General features: G+C 38.0%; 1 protein-coding gene across 5 annotated transcripts in view; it reads left to right on the forward strand.

Annotated features, from left to right (window-relative positions):
- Positions 1 to 14,822, forward strand: part of DIAPH3 (diaphanous related formin 3) — a 209,378-nt gene extending 194,556 nt beyond the window's left edge. For all 5 annotated transcript variants that reach the window (XM_064645581.1, XM_064645582.1, XM_064645579.1 and 2 more), the window contains one exon: positions 14,520 to 14,822. In XM_064645581.1, the coding sequence (XP_064501651.1) occupies positions 14,520 to 14,776 (257 nt within the window). In that variant the 3' untranslated portion in view covers positions 14,777 to 14,822. The remainder of the gene's footprint in view (positions 1 to 14,519) is intronic.
- Positions 14,823 to 25,299: the final 10,477 nt, after the last annotated feature.

Here is a 25,299-nt window from a genome sequence, read left to right on the forward strand (position 1 = left end):
CTACAAATATCTTTGGAGCCTGCTGAATTGTTATGCTTAACACTACTGGCTAATGTTGAGAATCTATGTAATAATACCACTTGTATGTGGTATTATTTTATTACACAAAAGTGGAAATTATATTTCTTCCATAGGATGTTACTTTGAAATTAATAGTATCATGCTTGAAATTTGCATTTTAATAAATTTTACTTAGATCACAGTGAGCTGCTGAACACTGGGAGATTTTCCAATAGCATTTGTTTTCCTCCTTAGCATTTAAAGCTATTTGGGTGCAGCATTACTCCTGAGATGAGCACTAATGAAGGTGCTAGAAAAGATTTGAGAATATAACTCCAGTGTATTTAGTATGAGTGAGTAACTTAATTGATGACCTAGCAATGAGTTTACAGAACATATTTGTTCTAGAAAGAAGTGCCATTATAATAATTATTATGTGTATTGTGTTTCCTAAAAGGTGTTTTTATCATCTCTTTAGAATATAGTGGGAGAAAGAGAATTTTCCTTATTAGAACCATGTGATTATGGTACCAGTACACATGAGAGTAACCTATAGGCATCCTGATCTGAATGAATTTATACACACATAAAACTGTATGCTTACCTTGGGTTCCAAAAAAATCTTTTCACGTATTTTGAGTGGTCTTAAATTTTTGAAGAGTATCCACAGAACTTCTGGCTGTGTTCTAGTTTCTTCAGTTACATATGGAATAACAGAGGGTAAAGTGAGGAGATCTCTGAATTTATTCCTCAGGTGATTTCCATCTCGGACTAGCTTGCTTCTGGAAATAGATTTTTTTATGGTTTGGTTTTTTTGTCTGCACCAAGTTGGCATCTATAGCCAATACAGCTGCAAAGTAGTAACCATCAGTGGTTTCATGCAATTGGCAAAGGTAACCTCAAAAGCAGGCTGAAGAGCACAGAGTGCAAAGAACATTTGTGCCATGAACAAGACTGTCAATGGCTGGTTTAAAGGCAGTGAAACATGTCTGCACATTCACGTGTGAGAAGGAAATGTACAACACATTGCTCAGACGTGATCATATGGTATGGGCTTGGAGCTAAAGCCTAGGCTTGTAGTGGGATGTATGCCAGTATAAACATACAGTAAACAAAAAAAGCCTAAAGAGAAAAAAGTGAAATTGTGTTAAAATCTGCCTTTGAAGTCTGAAATCTGTCATGTGAACAGTTTCCATCAAATTCAGATACATAATGGCAGCTGAGTGAGTACAGAGTTGTTACTATCTGCAGTTTTACTGGGTGTGCCTGGGGTAGCCTTTACGTTCTCCATAGTAGCCCATAAGCTGCTGTACTTTGAATTAGTGACTGTGATGATGACACCATACCAGTGTTTTGGCTATTGCTGAGCTGTGCTTGCACGGTGTCAAGGCTTTCTCTCTCTCCATCCCCAAAACACACAGAGGCAGGAGGCCCAGAGTGGGCAAGAGGTTGGGAGGGGAAATAACCAGCACAGCTGACCCAGACCTAATACTCAATCATATGATGCCATGCTCGGAAATAAAATCTCAGGGAAGGAGGAAAGAGGGGGAATGTTTATGGTTATGGTATTTGTCTTCACAAGCAACTGAAGCTTTTCAGGAAGTGGCTGGACATCTGCCTGCCAAGGAAATTAATCAGCTCCTTATTTTGCTTTGTTAGCACACACTGCTTTTGCTGTATTAAACTGTGATTATCTCTATTCATGAGTCTTCTCACCTTCTATTTTCTCCTCACCCTATGAAATAAAGAGGATCGAGCAAGAGGCTGGATGGATGTTTGCCCAGTCAAACCACCACCACAGTAATTCTTTTTGAATGTGTTACATTCCAACCTTAAACACATTTTGAAAGGATTACATTTTTTCCAACTGCCTTCAAAAAGTCACTTCACAGTTTTTATGCTTTAATGTGTCATAGTGTGAATAATATTTACTTGAATGCCCAGAGTAACTGAAGAAAGAAAAGCATTCATGCTAATTCAGATAGACTTCAGTGGTCTTTGCTGTAAAGTGTTATTCTCTGAATTCTTACATTTCAAGCATTTGCATTTAACATAAGAATGCGTTTGACCATACTTGCTTCAGAGAAGTAAGTTAAGCATGTGTTTTTCACTTTGTGACTGTCTGTTTTTGTGTATTATTATTTTAATTATCCCTCGGGCAATCTTCTGATGTGTGATCATGTGCAGGTCAATGTTCTGAGAGTCCTTCGAGGTGACAGCACATAGAATAATTATCCTGTCATCACACCTTGATTCATTGTTACGTTTCTTGGGCTTTTTCTCTTACTCACATTTGCTTAGCAACCGGAACACACTCTCGTACTTATTATTCCAGTAATCACTCTCTGCAGCACATAGATGCATCAATTAAAGTTTTACAATGAAGTATATTGTTCTGTGTGGAATCCTCAGGTGTCAGGAATTAAAAATTGATTTTAAATGTTGCAGGCCACCTTCAAATGGCTAATTTGCGTTTACGTTAAATAAACAAGCATGCTAGCAATTCTAAACAAAAAAAATGATAGGTCAAAATCATTAGGAAATGAATGATAAAATCATATTCTATTCTTAAAGTGCTTAGTCTTTCTTAGAGATTTACCAATTATATGCAGCTCTGAAATATCTGAGTGCCAAACGTGTATTTTAGATCTGGTTTTTCAGATGCAAATCAATTTGATATCTGCTTTATTTATTCTTACCTATATTCTTTGTAAACATTTTCTGGCTAATTTTCCAATTTGTGTAAATTTCACAGCAGTTTATTATTAGAATGAAATTCAAGTACCCAGAAACTGTCAAGATGGTTCAGTGATTTAATGCTAGCATCCTGCAGCTTTGACGGTAATCAGCAGATGCTCTGGCATTACCATAAATGTTTTTTTAACTGTCTCCATTAAAAAAAAACAAACCCAAAACAACCCCAAAAAAACTCACCAAACAAGAAACAATTTTTCCTGTTTGAAGTCTCCTGTTTCTTATTAAATTCAGTTTGGATTCTTTTGCATAATTAATATACCATGCTGATCTCGAACCGTTTGTTTTTAATATCACCTTTTGAGCTAAACACATTTGCAAGACTGCTTCATAAGTCAAAACAGACAAAGGAAAAACAAGTCTGTGGTTACAAATCCTCTATTTCAGTGGCTTAGGAGGTCTTACTGCCTTCTGCCTTGTTTTCTTAGTGAGTGTAAAGGGTTTAGGTTCTCAGTCTCATTTTTTCATCTTCTATGTAAAATTTTCTCTTCAAGTTCCTCCATGAGAAAGAGGTTTTTTCTGTAAGTGCAAAGGTGTGTTGCAAAGTGCAGTTGTTGTGTCAAATACATGAATGGCTGGATCATGTGCTGCTGTGATCAGGTTCTTTAAAATTATTGTAGAGATGCCTCTACTTGAATTAATGTGCCAACAAGAGCATATGCCAAAGTCAATAATACGGATTTTTATTTAATAGTAAATGTGAGGTGGAGAGACATAGATAGAAAGAAATAAGAAAAAGAGACAAAGGGGGAGAGAAAGAGAGTGACAGAAAGACAGATTAAGTAGAAAAAATGTCACCACTCCATAGGTTTTGATGGCATCCTGTTGATCCTCCTCTTGTGTTCTTCTCAGTGGTGAAAGTTCTAGTCTTGTCAGAGTGATGGTTGCAGTCTGGATCCATCGAGGGAAACCCGGGGTGGTGAGGAAAAAAGCCTGTGATGGTGAGGGAAGTCCCATGTGGTGGTGAGGGAAGGAATCAGTATAGTGAAGGGAGAAGCCCATGCGTGTGAGGGAAGAAGCCCAGGTGTTGCATGAAGTGTGGGCCATGAGGGAAGACTGTGCCAGTGAGGGAAGTCCCGAGGGGAGGGAAAAAGCCCATGTGTGTTGAGTGAAGTCCACAAAGCCCAGAGTGGTAAGAAAAGTCCCGTGCAGTGAACAAAGCCCAAGGGCGGCTTTTATTATGCTTAGTCCAGGTGGGAATGCCCCTGATACCTCCCCTGGGGCGGGAAGTTTTACACTGGATGTTGTAATACTGGATCACAGGACATTTCAGGAGACACCTTCTAAGATGTTACAGCTACCTGTTATGTCAGCACAGTTGAGATCATTGCCCATCAGCAGAGATTAATATCTTCAGGCTACATGTGAATTGTTCTGATACTTCCCTGGGAGAGGGGGTGGGGATTATTGAAACTAAGTCATTTGTGTAAGGACAAAGAAACACTGTCGCACCTTGCAGGATTTGCCTCTTTCTTTATCTTGTCCAACACTCAACTTGTAGCTTGAGGTGTCAAATCTGCACGCCCTCAGCACCTGGGCTGTTACTTTGCACATCATCAGCATCTTGATTATTTGAGCCATTAGCATTCCATTCTTTCACACTTTTGGATACATTCTTCTCCTGGGATAAATGGACAATAGTGCCACCTTTATCTTCTCTTAGTTCCCACCACAGTCCAAATTAGTAGGCATATTCAGGGAGGGGCTCAGTGAGCAGTTACTTCTGGCACAGTTTGCTACAGTGGACAAAAGTCCTTCAGTGATTTTAACAATGTTTAAGCCATAAACCATTTCAATGTCTCACATGTATGGAGTAGAAACATTTTTCTACATCCCAGGTCTCTCCACACATGAGCAAGGCCCAATTACAGTCCATCCCAAAGAGAGGAAATAATTAAGTGAAAGCACATAGCATTAATTAGATCATCATATTAAGAGCGAGAGAAGAATTGTCAAAAGAATATATATGGCAAACTTGTAGAGCAAGGAAAGATGAGTCACTTTTCCTCTGCCTTTATTTCTCAATATTTAGCTTTGTATAAGGATCTTCTTGAATAAGTACTATTTCCTGCTACATAGTTCCAGTCTCCTGGGTAGCATGCTTTTGACTGTTTTCTGCAGAGCTTTGTCAGAGGAAAAAAGGAACCATAATGATAATGTGAAAGTTACATGAACTAAGATGATTCAGCTTTATTCCATTTCCATCCACTGTATTCATGAAAGCAATCTTGGATGTTAGCTTGCACAAGTTAAACTTCAGAGTCAGGTCTGCTTCCACCCTGTTGAGAAGCACCCATACTATAAAGAAGCACTGATTAGAATTTGGAGTTTTCATAAATACTTTTCCAGGTTAGTAAATCACTACACTCTTCCCTGTCATCGCATTAACAGCATGCAATGCTCTCTGTTGCTCTTCATTCCAGAGACTTGTTTTAAAAATGTTTTAAAATGAGAGAAGCCTGAGAACCATATGCTATTCTTGCAGTCTTTTGAATAATAGTGACTGACAGCCCACTGTGACTGTGACCTGCATGGGCAAGAACTGCCCCAGGATATTTGTCCTGTTACAGGAACATGAGGAAATTATGTTTCTACTCAACTATTAAAACTAACACCCACCTAATTTACTAGCTCTAGCCTTTCTTCTTTATGCTGTTCCCAGAAATATTTCTAAGAGTCTCTAAAGCCTCCTTTTGCTTAGAAGCAGTTTGATTCCTTAGGAGAGAACAGCAGCGGATGATGAGAGAAAGAAAGTTTTTCCCATTGATTTGATCTGACACTACAAAATATTTGTACTGTAACTTCAAGCAATGCAACTTACCAATACTCTGATTGCTGATAAAAGCCTGGGAATGGAAGTTTGGGATAAAAATAAGAACTAAAAATTGTTTGGTTTTGTAGCAGTCACTAGAATAGTTAGGGAGTAGCTTGTAAACATTTGATATCAAAAGTAGTGGATAAGAAATAATTTAGTGTTAAGCTTTTAAGGCAATTACTAGACATAGACACAAAGAATCACAGAATGGTTTGGGTTGGAGGAGGCCTTAAAGATCATCTAGTTCCAATACCCCCACCATGGGCACAGACACCTCACTAGACTGGCCTTGAGCACTTTCAGTGATGGGGCATAGTTTTGGTGGGGTTTTTTTGGTTTTTGGTTTTTTGTTTTGGTTTGGTTTTTTTAATGTGTATGCTAAATAGTAAATACTAAACAAAAGCAACAACACTATTTAGAGCTGCAGTGAGTAGAATCTCGTAGGTACAAAATCAGTCTTTAAGACTTGCTTTGTTGTTTGGGTTTGTTGAGGTAGGAGGCTTCCTACTGTGTTTTTCCGCAACAGTTGGTAAAAGAAGACAAAATTGTATGGTTCTTTTCCATTTCAGTAATATTCATCAGCATATTACTTATCATTCCGCATTGCAACTGCTAGTGGCTTTCCTTTGATGGCAGCAGTCTTTATGCTTATTCCTGAAGTTCTTTATCAAAGTGCACCTTGAAACTAATATTCATGTACAGGTAGATGCTGTGCAGACAGCTTTGGAGACTAAATGTATCTACTGCTCAAAGGCATCAGTGGCAGTTTCGTATGTGGGAACTACGTTAATTATCATCAGCCGAATAGAGGGTAGCTTTAGACTATGGATCTCTATGTTATCTTGTCACAGATCACTAACTTATACAGCCATCATTTTTGACAGTTAACTCTAAAGATGATTTGCAATGCAAGCTACAATATACTTGTGAACAAAAAAAAGCAAGTAACAAACAACATTTCAGGAATTTAAAGTAGTCTAAATATGTTAACTTCTAGTTTTATTATTGTCATTTTCTGGGTATTTCTTGACTTGAAGAAAAGCAAATATTGTTATTTATTCTATTTTTACCCTGGGAGAAATCCCATAAACACCTAGGCCGTGTAATGTTTCTGCCCACTTCCTGAAGACTTCTGCTGTATTCATGTAGATCAATATTTACCTTTTTACCCCCTTCATCATGGCATAATAAGAATGTTAATTTATGAACTGTTAATACTAAAGCTCTGCCATATGATTTATCCATTTCGAGATTAAGAGACTTGGAATTTAGCTTTTCAAGAATGATTAAACCCATGTGCTCTAAAAGTCAATAATGACCATAAAGTAGATTTTTATTTTGGAAATTTTCATTTGCAGTTTCCTAAAAATTCACAAATGAGCCTTCATTTGGGGAAAAATGCGTGAAAAGACACAAAGATCCACCGTAATTCAGGGTGAAAGGAAGGATGCCAAACTCCTAAGTCTGTCCTCAGACACCTTCAGAGGTTTCTTCTCTCATATACATAAAAAGCTTGGGTGATTTCTGCCAGCAGCTTGATCCACACTCTTGTTCTCTTATCATCTTGACAGGCACTCAAGACATTCATTAAAATGTCAGTAAGTTAAAGTTGCATTTCTTGTAAAAAAAAGTCTTTGCCTTATCACAGGTGAGAATATATTAGTTTAAACAGAGAAATTGGTCCCAACTAAATGCAAATGCAAACTACCTTTAGAAAATATAGGTAAAAATTTAAATGGAGTGATTAGCAGGAACTTGAAGTAGTCTTTGAGAAAGTGTAGGTAGGTAAGGGATTAAAAGAATTTTTAAAGGCTTTGCTTTAGGGCCAAGTGAAAGGGAGCTGGTCCAGCATAATTCCTCTCATAAGAAATTAATTTGCTCAGAGTTTGTAATTGATTTTCTTTGAAATTTAGTATCTATAAATCCTCCATATTAGCCGCACTTAGTGCTGACATACTCTATTCTTGCCTTTGAAATGAACATAAAAACCCTATATTCAGTGTTTCAGAAAACTTTGTCTCATCTAAACTGAGCTTGCTCATAGTGTTTATTCCTTGTGTTTCACACCTTTTTAATGTAACACTCCAGAACAGCAGCAACTATTAAATGAAATGTGCATATTTTAAAAAAATTGTTCCAAATATCAGTAACACTTTTTAATGCCTCATGAATTATTGTCTGCTTAAGATTAGTAAAGTTGTGAGCATTTAGTATGAAATACTAGGGTGTAAGAAATTACTTATCAAGCAAAGATCTTTCATGTACAACTCCCACTCCTTTAGGTATTAGGGCTGGACCTGCAGGTTCAAACTAAGTTGTAACAATACACAGCACTCCTTTAACCAGGGGCATTCTTCAACCCTATGCTTGTCAATCAGAGGAATCGTTGGAAAAATATGAAACCAATATAAAGTATTTAAAGTATTTTCCATTATAGTATACAACAAGGAGCTATCACATTTTTTATGAGTGATGTTATATAATAGGAATGGACCTTCTAGCTATAGCAGCCTTTCGTATTATGTCTCAACTCTGTTCTGAGTGGTAAGGCAGATTTGGCCAAGAGTTTGGAATCTGGAAGTTCAAAATTACATTTTTGAGAATTGGTGAGGCTTTTTAATGGACTATTTGAAATAGGAATGCTAAGAGATGGAGTCATCTTATCTCTAAGCTGTTCTGAGGTTGTTCTGTTGGTTCAGCCAGCCTCCCACCCAGTTGCTCATTTGGTCCCCACTTTGGTGGGGATGGATGGGGAAGAGATTAGGAAGCAGGAAATCTCATGGGTCAAGATAAAGAGAGGGAGATCACTCAGCAGTTACTCAACAAAACAGTCTTGACGTGGAACAAATTAATTCATTGCCAGTTTATATACACACTACTGATTTTGTGTTGGAAAACAACAACCAAACAAACAGAATAATCAAAACACAGTCTTCCTACTTTCTCAGGCTTGGCTTCACCATGTCCTACCCCTTAATTATCACTGCAGATCCTGTCATTGAGACAACTAATGGCACAGAGGAGTGACAGGCTCAGCCTGTTGGTGGGTACATTGGAGCCATCTGGAAACAGCTGTGTCCACACAGGACAATCATGGTCTCTCCTCGCTGAGGCCACTCCTGCAGTTCCCCTGCTACCAAAACTTTGCTACCTACACTCAATACAGCTATTTAGTTTGGAGCTGAAGCTAGATGCAACTGAAGTGGGAATTCAGAATCTCCACCTTGTCCTGAACTTAAAACAGAGGTCCTTGAAGTGTCTGCCAGCAGTGGTCATACTCAGCCTTTCAAAATAAGGTCTACCGAAGAAAATGTCCACCATTTGAAACATTAGCCAGTATTGCCCATTTATATCAAAAAAGTAGTTCATGGTTAGAAACTATTTTCCTCATACCTTCAGCAAATAGGGATGCTTTATACTTTGGTATCATCAAGGAAACCCTTTAGAAACATTTCCAGATTGACTTCTCAAGGGCTGCTGTTTATTTAGATGGAGAATATCCTCACAAGGTCCATGGTACATGACCATTGTCTAAATACACTTCACTTGTTAAGGTTGCATTGGGACATGCATGATGATGTGGCCAATGTAATTTGTGGGAAATGGGCAGGACTTCCTGACAGAGGCTGGACTGCTGAAAGCATTCCAGCTTGTAGGAATGCTATACAGCTGCATCCAGAATCAGTACATGGCATGCTGTCAAAAATGCATGCTGCTTTTCCCCTGATGTTTTGCTGAGAAAACACATGAGCACAGCATCAGCATGGTGTTGCTTTTCCTTGAGTTTCAGTTCCATGCAACAGGGACACAGAAACAAACTACGACACCACAGTAGGAAGACAATGGTAAGAGTTATAGCTGGGGCTCTTACTTTTTCCAAGCCAAAGCCATTTGACACGGGAGCATTCAGAGTCTAGGACAGCCAAGTCATAACATAAAATGTAAAAACAATTTGCATTGTGGGTAATGTTTATATGGGTGGGCTTTAGAAAATCTTGGCATACACATAGCTTCAGGAATATGATGTAGTATGTGGAGCACAAGTCAGAGAGATCAGAAATATTCCACTTGGTTTTTGAGGATTTTTCACTGTTAACTTGGTAAAAGATGTAATGAGGTTGTAACTGCAATTGTTCTTTCTTATGTTACAATTTTGTTATGCCCTACATTGAGATGTATGACAGCAATACAGGCATATAATGCCACATAATGCAGTTCTTCTTATTGTATTTGCAAGTTTATTTTTCAATCAGTGTACAAGTATTTACATAAAAACGAAATATATCCTTAGTATCAAGACTTTTATTGAGAAACTATGCGATGAAATAAAGGTTTTCAACGTCCTTTTTAATTTTAAATATTTATTAGTTATTTTAAAAAATCTATCTCAACTTTAGTGAGTCTCTTGCAATCATTTTTGTTATTTATTAAAGGTAATATATAACACTATTATGCAGGATTTAAAAATCTTCAATTGATCATATTTTCATTCCCCAGGTTCACAGCAGGCAGGTCTCATACTACTGGTATTTTTTGTTTACGTGCTGGTGCACTATTTCCTTTTTCTGAATATGAACTATGTAGCCTTTAATAGATTATAAGCATATTGTTATAAGTTATTCTATGTTAGGATACTGCTTATAAACTATGGAAAGTTATATTAAGCAAAATTTTGTGTCAACTAAATTTCCTAAGCATTGCTTTTAAAAGACTTGTATCTAGATAATAGTAACTATTTGGGTTTAAGTTATGTGAATATGGTTTTAAAATGTTTTTATTAACAGCTATGTTAAAGAAATTAATATCTGCACAAAATGAATTTTAATAGGACTGGAGGACCCACAAGGGTTTGATATTGAACAAAAGAAAAGAAATTATTTAAATGTCATGGAATCTGGACACTGAGACTTTGGTAGTGTACAATGTGATTTCTGCCTAACCCATGCCTGAAAGCATTCATCAGCAGTAAAGTCAAAACTATTATGGGTAAATGTCTTATCACCCCAGTGTTTAGAAAACTTAATCCTGAATTCAAAAATTTTGCTTTTTTTTAAATCCGCATAGTGATTGTTTTGATATAACAAATGGCAAATTTCAATTGTTAAAAGTGACCAAATAGTAGAAACTTGTCTCAACTGCTTCCAGTATATACAGCAAATTAATAAACTCTGTCTTTATCTGGTGATTTTTAATGACTGATTTCTTTTTGTCTTGCTACTGCCGGAAGGTACACCTTGCTACAGTAGGTGGACAAATAGTGCATCTCCGGAAATGTAAGCTTTCTTCTTAACAAGAATTCATGCAGAAGTGCCCTTCCACGAGTAGTTTTCATTTAGCCTTCTGTAATTTTAGTTATATTCAATTCTTTAAATGTGTATTTGAACCAATGCATGTAGGTGTGTAGATACATTACTTTTATACTGCAATTTGTTTCGAATATAGTTTACTGTCACAAGCACAAAACAAATTTATGTACGTCTATGATATAACAGTTCAAACCAGTTTTTGATGTCTGTTAATATCTATATGGTTTTTGGATTTTCTATGTGTTCCCTTGTTCTAGAAACGTAGGTGGCCAATGTCACTAAGCCATCTCCTTACCATTTAGGCAGCCATATGAAATACTGTCTTCAGAACCAGATCAAATTCCTTCTTATGACTTATGTTTTCTTGCTCCCAGTTCTATATGTGTGAATTCTGAAACTTCATTACTCTGATGATTCGAAGGTTTTAATGTCTAATATCAGTATATTAATGGCTGTTTATTCTTGTGTTTATTTTGTCAGTTAATCTTGACTTTGGACTCTTCTTAAAAGTAAATAACTATATACTTTATACTCTTTATCATACTGACCTAAGGAAGTCCAGCTTTTCCGTTGTAGTGGTCAGTTGCATGCTAACCTGCAGCAGCTTACAGCTGTGTAGTTCTAAATTCACATGCAAGGTGCATTGGCTTTTTTAAAACACCCACCTCAATAGATACATGTTGAAGGATTTGAGGGAGGTGTGATAACAATCCCAAGTCAGGACAGTGGAATGGATGAGGTACCCAATCACCAATGCATGCAAGTTTTGAAACAGTGTGTGAAGCAGTACAAAGTGTTTAAGAGCTTGGTTTTAACACAAATTAATTCCTGCTGGATTAAAATAAAACACTGAGGAATTAGTGAGACTTTTTACCTTGCTTGTATCTAACTAATTTTACAGTTTGATTTAAAGGGAAGTGATCTTTCACTTTGATGAATACCACTATTAGTTGTAATACCTCAAGTATTACAGCAGTTAATTCTTTAGGTGCATATTAACTAAAGTGAAATCTAGGGCTGTAGGTAAATGTGTATGTTTTCTGAGCCAGGACTAGCAAAGTTCAGTGTTTCTAAATGACATTAACAACAGCCAGTTTACAAAGAAGGGAACTCCTACCTACACTTATGCTAATACTGGACTTGCACTTAAGCATAGCAATGCTGTGTGAAGAAGTTTCTCCTTGATTGAAGGAACATACATGGTAAAGATGCCACATGATTCAGGAAGCAGCTGAAATAACAACTTTGAGATGATAGTACTGGATTTAGATAAAATATGTGTGTGCAAGTACTATTTTTTTTAATTGACATTAGCTGCTCAGTATTATTTGTAGCATGTATGAGACCAAAGCATTCTCATTATTTAGGAAGTGCTGCTTATCACTAGCATAACATGTCACATATTAAGAACATGAGACTTTGTGATTTTCCTAGTGAATCATGACATCATCACTGAAAAGGAGATGAAACAAGGACTACTGACATAAACTAAGCAGCATTTCAGGCACTTTCCATTTTTCACTGTTGCAGGACCCTTCGGATAGAAAGGAAGGACACTTGTCGTTCAAGTTGAATGCTCCACTCCTTAGTCTGTGCATAGAAAGTCAAAAATATCAACATGATTGCTGTTGTTTTAAGGAAAGAAAAAGGCACAGCTGTCCTCAGCTTTACTCTGTCCTATTCCCATGCAATAAGTCCAGATTGTAGGCAGCAATTTATGGGACACATTGAAGTGCAAGCCTCAATCAGTTAGAGTTTCAAAGTGGTAAAAGAATTTGGATAGATCCCAACAGCTACTACTTAATAGCTAACTTGCAGCAGTTCCCTGCTTAGACTATTCACTGTTGTAAATCTCACTCTAAGGCGCCTTACTCTGCCCCTCGTACACTATGAGAAACTGGGGAATTTTACTGCTGGATTTTACTTTGAGGCCTCAGTTCATAAGTGTTCCCCACTTTTGTTACTCGATCTAGTTCACCACACCTAGTTATCCTCATGTGTGAGTATTTTGGGGTGATGACTGCTGAACTGCAAAGAAGTTAAAATTTGGTTGTTGGTATATTTGAGAAGCTTACTTTCAGTGCTTAATTTCTTTTTGCCTTTTTTAAAGTCCAACAGCTATACTTAATCTCTTATTATATGACAATATGTTTTCTTCTACTTAAGACAAAAGTATTGATTTTTGAAGCACCAAGTATTTCTCCTGCTGCCCCTAGATTGAATGTAAAGAGAAAGATCTATGGTGCAGCTAGTAGTTTGTATATTGACACAGGTAGCACGCTTTTATCAGTCTGGAAATATGTGTTCAGAATCAATAAGCATAAACATTTAAGTAGAATGAGATATTTAAGAGTGTACATAACCAGGGATATGTTAATTATATATGATGGGTTTATTATATGTAATTACAAATATGTGTTAATAAATAAGTCTTTGGCTTCCTGTGATTCAGGAACACTGAAATGTGTGCTGCTGCATATTCAAGGTCAAGTCATTTTCCACAGTGTAAAAAAAAATTACATTTTTCAGCTAAGTGCAAAATTTGTCTTATGAAATTTTAATTAGAAATTGTTTATCTGACTTAGAAGATAATAGAAAGGAGGTATTTATTTTCCTTCACTTTCCGAAAGGTGATCGTACTTACAAAATTTGCTGAGATTGTCCAAGAAAGTATGTAAAATCCTCATCCATCACTGAGAGCCCCTGGTCAGGGAATGACAGTGCAGTAAATATCTTCAGCAGCTGCCTTTTAATGTACAAGCTGTTTTCGGTAGGAATTTTCAGCACTCACATAAAACACACTGTCATGAGTGACTGCCTGTGCTCCAAAGTCATTACTATTGGGATGATGGAACATCTTTCAGTGAATAACCAAAAAACTTTAAATGTCATGTCAAGTGTGTTGAAGGCATTTTCAAGCCTCGCTCAAGGTTACATGAATATTGAGTAGGCCTGTTTTTAAAAAGTTTGAGATCTATGAGAGGGACCACTCATGTGCTGGTTTGGAGAACAGTCACTTGATTTGGAAGCGGGGGTGGGGAATGACAAAAAAGAAATCTGTTTATTAATACATGCCAAACCTATAAAACTCCTGCCTGGATATTAACTGAGTGCAGCTTTGTGTCAACGCCAGTGATATTTACCAAAATGTAGTGAATTATGCAATTTCTTGAAATTACTTAGCTGTCTAAAAGTTCACAAAGGAAAGAAAAGTTATTACAATGGATAATTAAATTGAAATAGATTTTTTAATACTTTTTAAGATTTGAACAATTAAAAAAATATGTAGGAAATATAATTAACTGGATAAAACCTCGGAAGACACTGAGAGGTGCTAGGTACTATGTTTTATCTTTGACTCCAGTAAGAAAGGAGGATCCTGTCAAGCTCTATCTGTGATTTTGTAAGAAATATGGATGCTAATCTAATGAAGTCATGTAAAGTCTGTATCACTTCCAAGGGACCAAGCCTACTGCTTTTGAAGTGATAATATATTTTTTCTTGCCTCTTTGGCAATCATTACTCCTTCTAGTGCATCATCTGCATGTAAAATTTGTCTGATCAAGAGGTCTTTTTATATTACAAAATATTGAAACTGAGTATTTTAATAGTGAAACAAGGTTTGTTTGATTTATCTTCTGCAGAGAACCAGAAAGAACAACTAGAGAAGCCGTGTTCACACCACAGTATCAGTTTAAACTTGACAAGAAGCCCAGTCACCAAAGAAGTTACATATGATGTGGAAACAAGTTCCAAGGCATGGAACAAGGCTGTTGGGAGAAAGGAAGACTGTCACGGAGAAGGCAACAAGGAAAAGAAAACAGATCGTATCGGGTCTCCTTTTCAGGGAGAAGCCATTCCAGAAGTAGAAGCTCTCTTGGCAAGACTGCGAGCACTGTAGAATACTCATATAAAAGATTAAATAAAAGCCTAAAAATAATAGTCTACATCTTTAAAAATACAGTAATTTTCTATTGTTGACATTGCATACTTCTGAGTTCCTAAATTCTCTGTGGATGAATGATCTACTTCTAAACTGTTTGCAAGACTGTACAAAACAATACTATATTTTCACATAACTGCAAGATGATTTTTTATTATGTGTTTTTACATAACAAGCATATGAAAAGTATCAGAAGTAACACTAAATTATTCCAAGGTACAATCCTTTTAGTGGACAGACAGCTGACCACCTGATCTGAATGCTTCTCAAAATAGGAATATCTTTTAAATATTGTTAAATCATCACGCCTGGGAATAGGGTCAGTAAATAACAGAAAAGGTGTTCTTATATTTTCTGCTATAATTCCTGTACTTAAGAGGTTTCAGCACCCTAAATGTATCGTTACAGTATCCTTTACAATTACAGTAATAGCAAAAATGTATAGTATAAATCAGCCATATTCCAACTTGAGTTCATCAAAGAGCACCAAAGCTTGCTGGATAATATATATGTATTTACCAAATGGTAATCCATGGGCAGTAAACAAAAAATCTATGCAAATAATATATTTTTTGTGTGTTTAATATATCACTGCTGTTAAGCTTAGTTATGATTATTAAATCAAAATAATATATACAATTGCTGTGATTGCAAGGTTTTGCAATTCTCTCTATAGTTGGGGAAAATGTCTTCACAGTTATCTACCAGTGTAATATTTTATCTTTTCACATGCGAGTTGATATGTTTCTATAAAAGGAACATGTAATGGAAAAGATTGTTTTTTCACAAACTCATTTGCAGTAGCCTGTTAAGTCTTATTTGCTGGCACAATAGGAGTCTTGCATGTAATTGCATCTCTTTTATCCCACTGTCATTGTACATTGTTGCGTGTCCGCTATCATATTTATTAATTGCACATCATAAAGAGTTGCTACCTATGTTACCAAATAGGAATCTACTATTACTATCTTTGCTCCATTATTTAAAGCTTCCTTATAAGAGTGTATTAAGTATCTAATATCTTTCTTTTAAATTACTCTATTTTTCTTTACAAAATGCTGAAAAATATGTCTTTCAATAAGAGTCAGTTACATGAAACCAGTGTTTCAATGCTCCAGTGCTTTTTATATCCTTAAGTTGCCTTTGTACTTCCTGCACTAAACATTAATAAAGTTAATTAGAACTCGAAAACTGGGCCTGTTTATACATACTGCATGGAGGACTTTTCAGCCATCGTGGGAATCAATCTCATGTTTCTGAGGCAGTTTTAACTGTCACTGTACACTAATTACATTTCCTGCCTTAGCTGAAAAAAGAGAGGTATAAACAGAAGTTGCAAAGATTCAGAGAAGGCCTCAGCCATTTCTCCAGCTCCCCTTGCAAACAAACAGTGGGCACAGCTGTCATAGAGAGACACTTTTGATAACTTGAAATGTGTCTTTAGTGGATAACAACTAATAGTTGTTCCACTAAGGTCTTCTGTGCCTCCACTATTAAGACTTACTACCCCTGTTTACAGGGTGCAGTAAAAATGACTATCTTCAAAGTGCAGTATGATTGACTAAATAAAAAGGTCCTTCAAACACAGGGCAAATGCATGTGCAAGGGGAAGAAAAGTAAACCATTCATCAAATCTCTTCAGTTGCTGAGGACGTGCTAAAATTAAAGGGCTAGGAGTAGAGAGCCATCTCTGAAATACTAGGAGGATGACCTACCAAGTGCGGGCGGAAGTACAAATTCATTTTCATAAACATTAAACTTGTTCATTTGAATTACTGGGTGATAGTCCACAAGAGAGAGCTGACAGTTCAGGACACTACTGTGAGTTGATCAAGCAAAGAAAAGTTACAAAACTATCTACTGATTTTTTCAATGAACAAAATGCTACTAGCAGCCTAGCATCTCCTGATTTTAAAATAAATATTTATCTTTAAAATTATAGAACTTGAGCTACTTTTCTTTTACAGTTTGAGAAGCTTCTAGAAATGTATTCCAGGACTTCTAGTCCTTATAGTCCTTGTGTTTCTGAATTAATCCTTTCAAGTAGCCATCAAGTTAATTTGCAGTTTCTTTTGTATTACAAGGAGAACAAAAAGCTGTACAACTTCTGAGAATCCGTGTAAATACAGTATCTATTTTTTCCCCTTCTGTTCTTTGTACCACCATAATTTGATCTACTCAGAGTTCAAGTACATGGTCCAGTTGAAGTACACAGTAAGTTTTCTTTCATCATCTTTCTTTAATTTCCCTTAGATGCAAAGAAATACACAGGACATTTTTGGTAGGAAAAAATGCTTGTATTCCCTAATGAGTTCAGGTAAAAATGAGTTTGAAAGTATCATGACTGTATTCTATTTCTATGCTTTCGTGTTTTTATTAAAGTATAAAACTCAGCTTGTAAATTATATAGAATAAATTAATTAAAACTTAAAAATTCTTTTATTCAATTTAAAAGTTAATTCAATCTCAAAATACTTGGGTAGACCTTTAATGGTACATGCTGGTCATTTTTAGTTAGCCATTTTTAGTATCATGTCTACTCCTTTAACTGAAGGATTGAGTTATAAACCACTTGTGCCTAGATATGGACAAGGGTTTCACATACTGTGCCAAACTCTCTGTAATTCACACCAGAAGATTAAATCCTTACAAAAGAGCTTCTTGATTTCTTCAAACATGATTGTTCATATAAAAGCATTTGAGGTAACCTTGCAAGGCACATTCCACTGCTGCTTCCCTATCTGAGGAGTAGACAGAAGGCACAAACATCCTTAACTTTTCTTACCAGTACAACTGTAAAGGTCTAACGCATCTTTTTGATTCTTCATGTGCATTTTGGATGACTTTTCACTCAGTAAAAGAATTTTGATTACCACATCAGCTTTTACTTTATATAGACACCATGATGGTGGTCTAAATTCATACATAATATTCTGTTTTGACCTTAGCATGATAGAAATGTTTGCAGTCAGTCTCTTCAAGCCACAGAAAGCTAAACTTGACACCTGACTCGCAGGCTGTAGATCGTACACTAGTACGTGTGTAAACCTTCTGTGTAAACCCAGAAGGCAAAGTGATGGTAGTGACTTTATTACAAAACAGTACAACACCGTCAGGATGTGGTGGCTTGCATGAGACATGATACTGCTCTGAATCAGGCACTTTGTTAAAGAAGCATGGACCAGCAACCTGAAAAAAATTATACTTACTCATGGTTCCCAGTAATTATGGCAACTCTACTGCTTGGGAGACTGTAAAGACCACAGGTAGGAAAAAATGTCTCCAATGCAGTTGCTACAAACAATTTTTTGTCCAACACACAGTTTTCCTTGTTTTCCCTCATACAATCAGTCCTCAGCCTGGCCCATCCAAAATCACAGCTTCCAGAACTGCACGAGTTAATGCTGAGCAGCTTGAGGTTCTGCAGCCCTTCAGGCTTTTATAATACAAGCTGAAAAAGAAGACATTTAACACTTTTTCCACATCCATTTCTAATGAACAGGACCAAATTTTAATTTTTACACTAATCTTTTCAAGCCTTACATTATACTCAGGAACTATAAAACAAATGGGTAATAAGCAGGGGTCGATAAACCCTAAGCTATGGCACCTAAAACATTATAATAAGCAACCCGGGTCAAGTGAAAGAGCTCAGCAAAAAAGCAATTACATGACAACATTGTTTTCTCCTGAACAAAATAAAGCATTACTATACCATTTTCTATTTTTTTTTTGTGATGTGTGGGTTTTACACAACTGAACTGCAGCAGAAAAATAACTTCACTCAGGAGTCTGAGGAACTGTTTGTCTAGTTTGTGAAAAAAAAAAAAATTAGACAGATTGCAGATTTTTTCAATTTTCAGTCCAATTTTATGCCAAGATTCCTATATGTAAGAAATTCTGAAATTACCATCAGCTATTAAATTAACTACAGCACCAACTAATGAACTTGGTTTACATTTTTTTGACACATAAAGCAAGCACATTTTCTTCCTTTCCAAATACACTTTCTTCATTGCACTATTGGGTGTTTTGCCTGAAGTATAGTATTTAGATCAGGGCTGTAAAAACAGGTTGATAAAGGAGTCTGGTCACTCTTAAACCAGTGAAGAATAAACAAGAGGTGGTCCAGATACATTTTTTCTGTCCCTCCCAGCTGCAGAGGTAGCCAAAGAGTTTCATACATTAGCTGAGGACATTTAAACCTCTCTGTGCTTCTACTTCCATAATGCAGCTTTTTCTTTTTGTGAGCCATGCAATGGCATACACTGAAGAATTATTAAGGGAAATATTTTCTGTCAGCTTACCAAAAAGACACATGACTTGCATGCAACATCAACCCTATATACTGTAGGAGGCATAATACTTGAATGTAACCCAGAGTCAGATAAGATATTTCACTCCACCAAAAGAAAATTGTTCCTTTTATCTAAATAAGCTTATTCCACTGCTGATATCAGAATGGTGTGTATTTTGGGAGGATAATGTACCCCTATTTTTAAATCTGTGTTACATTAGCCAGAAAACAGAAACTATGGAAAGACAGAAGTGCAGAGACGGAGAAGCAGAGCTGATAAATGTGTTGCCTGATTTTACTTCTGGGACCTAAAATTGCATCCAGTGCAGAATGAAGAAACTAAGGGGAAAAAAACCCAGTCTCATCTGATGTCTTTAAAGGTCATGAAGGAAATGATGGTGGGTGATCCAGAGTTGGTATTGCCACAGGTGTCTTGTCTTTTCAAAGACATATATCAGAATATCCTCAGAATAGCAATGCTGTTGAGCTGTTAGTTCTCAAAGCCCTCAAATGAATAAAAAGAAGAAAAAGTCTGACAGAGATTAATATGAGCCCCATAAAACCCAAGAATATTTTCATCTTTAATCCAAGCATCAACCCTGCTCCTCTTTACTTTTATAGCTAAAGGAAGAGCATGAGGAGACAGAGGAGTCCACATGGTGGCCATACCTCTCTAATGCTATGCCAGACAATATTGCTCTTGGCTGCAGCTGTGGTTGGCACAGCAAAGGTGGCGCAGATGTCGGTCTGCCCTCCCAGTGTTTTAGGTTGTGGGGAAAGACACGGGAACCATGGCCAGCAAACATGGCCTCAAATCATGGGATCACCATAAAAAGACCCCACGGTTCTAGAGCCACACATTCAGTATAACAAAAAAGACTGTCTTCTAAACATTCAGGTGTCAAAACAGCAGCAAAATGTGCACATATTCCTGATGCCTCCTAAAGACAGCTGTTGTATCAACTCTCCAAGTCTGATGACTGCATGCAAGCTGCATAGGAGGAGCTTTAATCCTTTGATTATTTTGGCTTCTTTGTTATATATAGTTCTACCTTGAATTGAAATTTTCAGTCCAAAGCAGGCCATACAAACTTCGTACTCTACAACTGTTAATTAAAAAAAAAAGGCTTTTGTAAAAACTGTGTTTAATTTGTTGCATTTCAGTGTGAAGGTTGTTGCACATAGTTGAAAACATGCAGTGCAACAAGACTCTTTCTATTAAGTAAGACAGAAATGGCAATTATGCAGTCTGTTGATCGAATTTTTTACTAACGAAGGTACTTTCTGCTAATGGATACGAAAGCAAAGCAGTCCAGTCAAACAAGTCACCTTGATAGTAGAATGCAAGACCCATCAATTTTATTCACTACCTCTTTGGTAATGAATCTCGGAGCACAGCCCATCAGCATTGCTCCTGAAAGACCACCACTAAGGTAGACGAAAAAAACCCACAAAAAGCGGTTTGAAAAGAAAAATGGGATGAGAGATTTCCACCTCTTTAAAAGGAGAATTGATTATGATGAATTTATCTCCAAGGTGCTTGGGCACTACATTAAAAATGCTTAGATGGAAAAAAAATACAATCCTGATGTGTAGTTGGTGGCACCTTGCCATTTTCTGCTGCAACATCATGACAAGATAACCAGAGCCCTGTCTTCATCTCTGTCCTTGAATCCACTGACGTTGTGGATAACCAGAAGGAATAGTAACTATAGCAGTAAGAGAATTTTTATTGCTTGGGGTGTAACGCATTCCAACATGCAAACCCACACTACAAATTCATTGCTTAAGCCTCAGAATGACAGGGGAGAAGAGCAAGCTTTGTTCCTGTCCCCTCAGCAGGGAATGTGGCGCACTCTTGTCCACGAGGAACAGAATGACCTCTCATTAACTTCAGCTCCAAAATACAATTTTTTATTCCTTGATTAACAAATCCCCACGGAGAGATCAGAAGTTTTTATTTTTCTCAGAAGGACTGTGCTACAGTAAATCTTTCCATGATCTAATAAACAGTTAAAATTCAATGGCACCTAGGTAGAGAATCAAAATCATGAGGCAAGAACAAATTAAGTCCTTTCTGAAAGAGGCTGTGCAGGATCACTTCTTCCATTTCTATCTCCAATATCTTTAATACTAAATACACAAACCTATATTAAAGTTAAAATTGCTTTTAATTAGATAAAACCAAGAAGATTCATCTTTTGCCCTTTGCTTGGATGCTTTGATTAGCACAGTTTCAACACTTTGTCTCAAAGAATTAACCTGTCCCATTTTTCAACTCAGCAGTCCAATATATGAACACAGATGCCCAAAATAAGGACCTAATCCTGTGAGGTCCCCAGCATGTCCTTGCAAGTACTCATCATCCTCAGACTGCATAAAATTACTCTGATCAAAGGGTTACTATAGCCTTTCAGGATCGTGCCCTAATGAATAAAATATACAAAAGTGACTTGAGTATAATCCTTTCCAAAGTGCTTATAAAGGTAAAATAAAATAAAATATTCCCCTTAGGACATCTTCCTGGCAGAAAAACTTGACCCCTGTGTGACTAGCCTTCAGAAAGAAATGGGTAATCATAGGATCATAGAATCAGCCGGGTTAGAAGGGAGCTCTTAGATCAAGTCCAACCCTTCATCCACTATCACTGTGGTTACTAAACCATGACACTAAGTTCCACATCCAGTCTCATCTTAAAAACCTCCAGGGACGGAGAATCCACAGCTTCTCTGGGCAGCCCATTCCAATGCCTGATTACCCTCTCTGTAAAGAATTTCTTCCTAATATCTAACCTAAACTTCCCCTGGCACAGTTTAAGACCATGCCCTCTTGTCTCACTGATAGCTACCTGGCTCCAACCTCCTTTCAGGGAGTTGTAGAGAGTGATGAGATCTCCCCTGAGCCTCCTCTTCTCCAGGCTGAACAACCTCAGTTCCCTCAGCCTCTCCTCACAGGACTTGTGCTCGAGTCCCTTCATCAGCCTTGTTGCTCTTCTCTAGACCTGCTCCAGCACCTCAATATCCTTCCTGAACTGAGGGGCCCAGAACTGGACACAGTACTCAAGGTGTGGCCTCTCCAGCGCTGAGTACAGGGGAAGAATCACTTCCTTGGACCTGCTGGCCACACTGTTCCTGATCCAGGCCAGGATGCCATTGGCCTTCTCGGCCACCTGGGCACACTGCTGGCTCATGTTCAGCTTCCTGTCAATCCAAACTCCCAGGTCCCTTTCCTCCTGGCTGTTCTCCAGCCACTCTGTCCCCAGCCTGTAGCGCTGCAGGGGGTTGTTGTGGCCAAAGCGCAGGACCCGGCACTTGGCCTTGTTGAACCTCATCCCGTTGGAATCAGCCCAACTCTCCAGCTTGTCCAGGTCCCTCTGCAGAGCCCTCCTGCCTTCCAGCTGATCGACACTCCCCCCCAGCTTGGTGTCATCTGCAAATTTGCTGATGGTGGACTCCATCCCCTCATCTACATCATTGATAAAGATATTAAACAGAATTGGGCCCAACACTGATCCCTGGGGGACACCACTGGTGACCAGCTGCCAACTGGATGCAGCACCGTTCACCACCACTCTCTGAGCCCGGCCCTCCAGCCAGTTCCTAACCCAGCACAGAGAGCTCCTGTACAAGCCGTGGGCTGTCAGTTTTTCAGGAGTATGCTATGGGAGAGGGTGTCAAAGGCTTTGCTGAAGTCCAAATAGACCACATTCACAGCCTTCCCCTTCCTAACCCCATGGTGGCTGGGTCTGATCCCTTGTCCATCCTGTAGGTGCTGTGTGATTGCACTTATGATCTGCTCCATAACCTTCCCAGGCACTGAGGTCAGGCTGACAGGCCTGTAGTTTCCTGGGTCCTCCTTCCAGCCCTTTTTGTGGATCGGCATGACATTCACTGACTTCCAACCATCTGGGACCTCTCCAGTGAGCCAGTACTGTTGGTAGATGATGGAGAGTGGCTTGGCGAGCTCTTCTGCCAGCTCCCTCATCACTCTTAGGTGGATCCCATCTGGTCCCATAGAGTTGTGGGGGTCCAAGTGGCTCAGCAGGTCACTAACTGCTTCCTTCTGGATTACAGGAGGGCTATTGAGATCCTTATCTCTTTCTACAAGCTCCAGAAGCCAGCTGTCCTCAGGACAACCTGTCTTACTGTTGAAAACTGAGGTAAAGAAGGTGTTAAATACCTCAACCTTTTCCTCATCTTTGATAACTATATTCTCACCCATATCCAATAAAGAATGGAGGTTTTCCTTGCCACTTCTTTTGCTATCGATGTATCTGTAGAAGGACTTTTTGTTATCCTTCACAGAAGTGGCAAGATTAAGTTCAGGTTGTGCCTTCATCTCTCTAATTTTCTTTTTACATGACCTAATTATATTCCTAAACTCTTCCTGAGTAGCCAGCCCTTTTTTCCATAATTGGTGGGCTCTCTTTTTTTGCCCTAATTTCCTTCAAAATCTCCCTGTTCAGCCAGACCAGTTGTCTTCCCTGCTGGCTTGCCTTTCGGCAGACTGGGACAGCCGGCTCCTGTGCTTTCAAGACTTCCTTCTTGAAGCATGTCCATCCCTCCTGGACCCCTTTATTTTTAATCCTCTAAGTAACCAATTCATTCACTGAACTTCTGGGCAATTTTCGACATGTTGCACGGTATATATAGCAGATATATGTGAAAGGACTGTTAAGTTTTAGATGAATGTATAATACATTTTTAACTTCAAGCACCTTGCATGCAAACTGCACTGTTAATTGCTGTGGTTTTTATTTTGAAATGCTGCCCATTTTCCAGCCATGGATTTGTTTTATACAAATCTTTCCCATGCTGCACACCAAGCATTGCCCCAGAAATTGAGCTTTGTCCTTGCTTACTGATGGAATTTTACTGTTATGTAGTAATTGCAGTGCCCTGAACTCTCATCCCCCTAGAAATTTTGTGTTCCTCCAAAGGGAATGTTTCTTCTTAAAGTGATATTATTTTATCCATTCAATGTGGCTCACTGAGCTTGCCTTTTGCCCCCTTGTTCTTAGACTTTAAAAGCAGACTGCAGCAGTCTGATCCAGCACCTACTGAGAAGAAATCAAAGGCTCCTGTTGACTTCAGTGACTGCTGGAGACAGCTCCTAAATGGGATGACTCAAAGTGCAGCTCTAGCCTGGAGGCAGCTATACAGCTGGTACTGCGGGGCCTTATTGTCTCATTGCTTCCAGCTCCAATTAGTGCAGTTTTTAAGTATAATTATTATTTTCTTGTTCCCAGCCCAATAAATATCACGCTGAATAGGAGAGTTGAATTACTGCCTGAAATTTTAACCAGCAAAAATGATCCTGTAATCAGATTTCTTATGTCAAACAGGAGTCATGACTGTGTACAGTTCTAATTTTCCTTAGAGCCACAGTCATAAAGTCCACTCAACTGAAAACACATGGTCTACAAGGCAGCATTCCAGTCAGTGGCTGAACCAACTATGGGATAAAGCAATGGGCAAGCAATTTTGAAGGCCATGTCCCAGAGTCTCCATGTTGTCTGTTCTGTCACCCTACAAACTGCATGGGCATATTGGCATCAGAACTTGTTTCGGGGACAGGTAAACAATTACATAGTATGGGGGATAGTGAGCCAATGCCTCAGCCCATGCCATGACCCCTTGTACTATTCCACTCAGAGACTTTATGAACTTGAAATTGACAGTCTAGTACTCTTATAAAACCAAAGTATGTTAGTACACAACTCCTGTCCATCCAACACTAACTCTAGTGTGCAATACTGACTAGAAGTAAGAAATGTCTGAGTGAAAATTTCTCTGCATCACTGAGATTAGTCATGCTGAACAGAACTAACTCTTACTTTTAACATAGGTCAAGTTTTTAGTGCACAGTACAGTGCGCCAAGAAACCTGTCAAGTTTGTGTGCAACCAGCAATCACCACCAGTAGTTTCTGCCTATGGTCACCACTAACAAGTGGAAGAAAATGATGGTAAAGTTAAATTAACATGAAATGTTTGATTTGTCTCATTCACATTCATTTGACAGTAGCATATGCTCCTGATTTACACATGAAAGCTTAATTACAACATTTCAGGTGGCAAACCAGTTAATTATATAAAAATGAGGCCCAGAAGTCTGTGATATGACACCTTACTATGCTTCCCTGGGAGATGCCATGCACAAAAGAAGATGTTTATTGTTAGCAGC

This window comes from Pseudopipra pipra, chromosome 2 (genome assembly GCF_036250125.1).
Source record: "Pseudopipra pipra isolate bDixPip1 chromosome 2, bDixPip1.hap1, whole genome shotgun sequence".
NCBI classification, from domain to species: domain Eukaryota; kingdom Metazoa; phylum Chordata; class Aves; order Passeriformes; family Pipridae; genus Pseudopipra; species Pseudopipra pipra.